The 1,720-nt window shown below is 38.0% G+C and overlaps 1 protein-coding gene across 1 annotated transcript; it reads left to right on the top strand.

The window, feature by feature from the left end:
• Positions 1-423: 423 nt before the first annotated feature.
• On the top strand, positions 424-1,008 carry LOC131875379 (uncharacterized). Its single transcript, XM_059219490.1, has one exon. The coding sequence runs from the start codon at positions 424-426 to the stop codon at positions 1,006-1,008; it is 585 nt and encodes a 194-aa protein (XP_059075473.1).
• Positions 1,009-1,720: the final 712 nt, after the last annotated feature.

Raw genomic sequence — 1,720 nt, forward strand, 5'->3', positions numbered from 1 at the left:
GGAGAGGAAATAGCTGATGAAGTTATTGTCAAAAAGGTACTTAGAACGCTTACACCTAAGTATGACACTAAGGTCTCTGCTATAGAGGAAGTGAAGGATTTGAAAACTTTCTCAATGGATGAGTTATTTGGCTCCCTAACTGCCTATGAAATGAGGACAACCAGTGAGACATCTTGAAGGAAAGAAGTTGCTTTCAACTCCATCAAAAAGGGCAAGGAAGAGGTTTCTCATTAAGGATCCAATTAAGACTAGGATGCAGAAGTGGCAAACTTTGTGAGGAATCTGAAGAGAGGATCTGGTAAGTACAAGGGTAAACTACTTCTAAAATGCTTTAATTGTGGAAAGATATGACACTTTGTTGCTAAGTGCCCCTATGGAGAGAATGATGAAGAGGAGTTACAAAGAACCAATAGATCTTCTCGAATGAATAAAGAGAAGAGGGTTTACCGGCAAGGAAGAAGGAGCTACCGAAAGAAGAAAAGCCTATACACCATTGAGGATGATGCCATAGATGAAGAGAGTACATCAAAAGATGACTTCTATGAGGGAGAAAGAGAATTTAATCTCTTTATGGCATTAGATGAACCAGAAAATGAAGAAGAAGAAGATGAGGACATTGAAGGTGAGGTGGACCTAGAAGGTGAACTCATAAGTGCACTTAAAGAGTTAAGTAAAAGAAGAAAAGAACTCAAGAAAGTCAGGAATGCTGCTGCAAAAGAACAAGGTCAGTTGGAGGAATCTCTAAATGAGTCAAAGAAGATGATTTCTGACTTGAAACTCCAACTAGAAGAGGTTAAGAGGATTTGTGAGGTAACATCCTCTGAATTGATGAAAAAGGAGAAGGAGCATCAAGATCTAGAAGAAGAAATTGTAAAGCTCATAAAGGAGATTGAAAAGAGAAAGGAAGAACTGAAGATGAGAATCAAGTATGAAGGCAATATTGAAGCCTTCGACAAGATGTTGAGCAAACAAAATCACTCAAAAGATGTCAGTGGTTTAGGATTTTAAGAAGGACAAAGTTCAAACAACAAAGACATATCCTGTAAGGAGATACTTTTCACTTCTTCAAGTGAAGGTGAAGTGAAGAAAACATTTAGTTTCAGCCAAGACACGGGGAAGAAGACATATGCAGAAGCTTTAGGTGGCCACCCTACAAACTGGCATACTCAACCAATGAATCGGAAGCCTCACTCAACATACCGGTATGCTGATTTTAAAGGGAAGCCCAAGGATGACAATGAAGGATTCATGAAAGCTCATAACATGAGAAGAAGTCATCCTGGAAGGCAAAAGTTTGCAGACCCAATGAAATAAAACCGGTATGTACCAAACTTTTATGGTTATTGTTACTAGTGTAACAAATTTGGTCATAAGATAGAATATTGTAGATTGATGGACAAGCCCACCATGTGTTATGAAAGTAGAAATTCATTTTCTGCACTCTGGGAGAGAAATATCATCTGCTATCAATGCAATGGTTTGGGTCACAAGAGTTATGAGTGTAGGAGAAGTCAATTGGTTTCCTCCAATAAGTTTTCAAAATCATCTTTTAATATAAATATAAAATGTTATCACTGTCATGAGTTTGGGCATATTGCAAAGCATTGCAAGAATAGGAAAATCAAGCATAAGAAGATAGCTCCTAATCAGGAACCGATAGCCAAACCAGAACATAAAATGGCTGCAGAAAAGAAGAAGGAAACTCAACCGGTATGGGTTG

Source organism: Cryptomeria japonica, chromosome 4 (genome assembly GCF_030272615.1).
Source record: "Cryptomeria japonica chromosome 4, Sugi_1.0, whole genome shotgun sequence".
NCBI classification, from domain to species: domain Eukaryota; kingdom Viridiplantae; phylum Streptophyta; class Pinopsida; order Cupressales; family Cupressaceae; genus Cryptomeria; species Cryptomeria japonica.

Excerpts from the sequence above, each read along its gene's own strand:
- LOC131875379 (XM_059219490.1), top strand. The coding sequence starts at position 424 with ATGAATAAAGAGAAGAGGGTTTACCGGCAAGGAAGAAGGAGCTACCGA.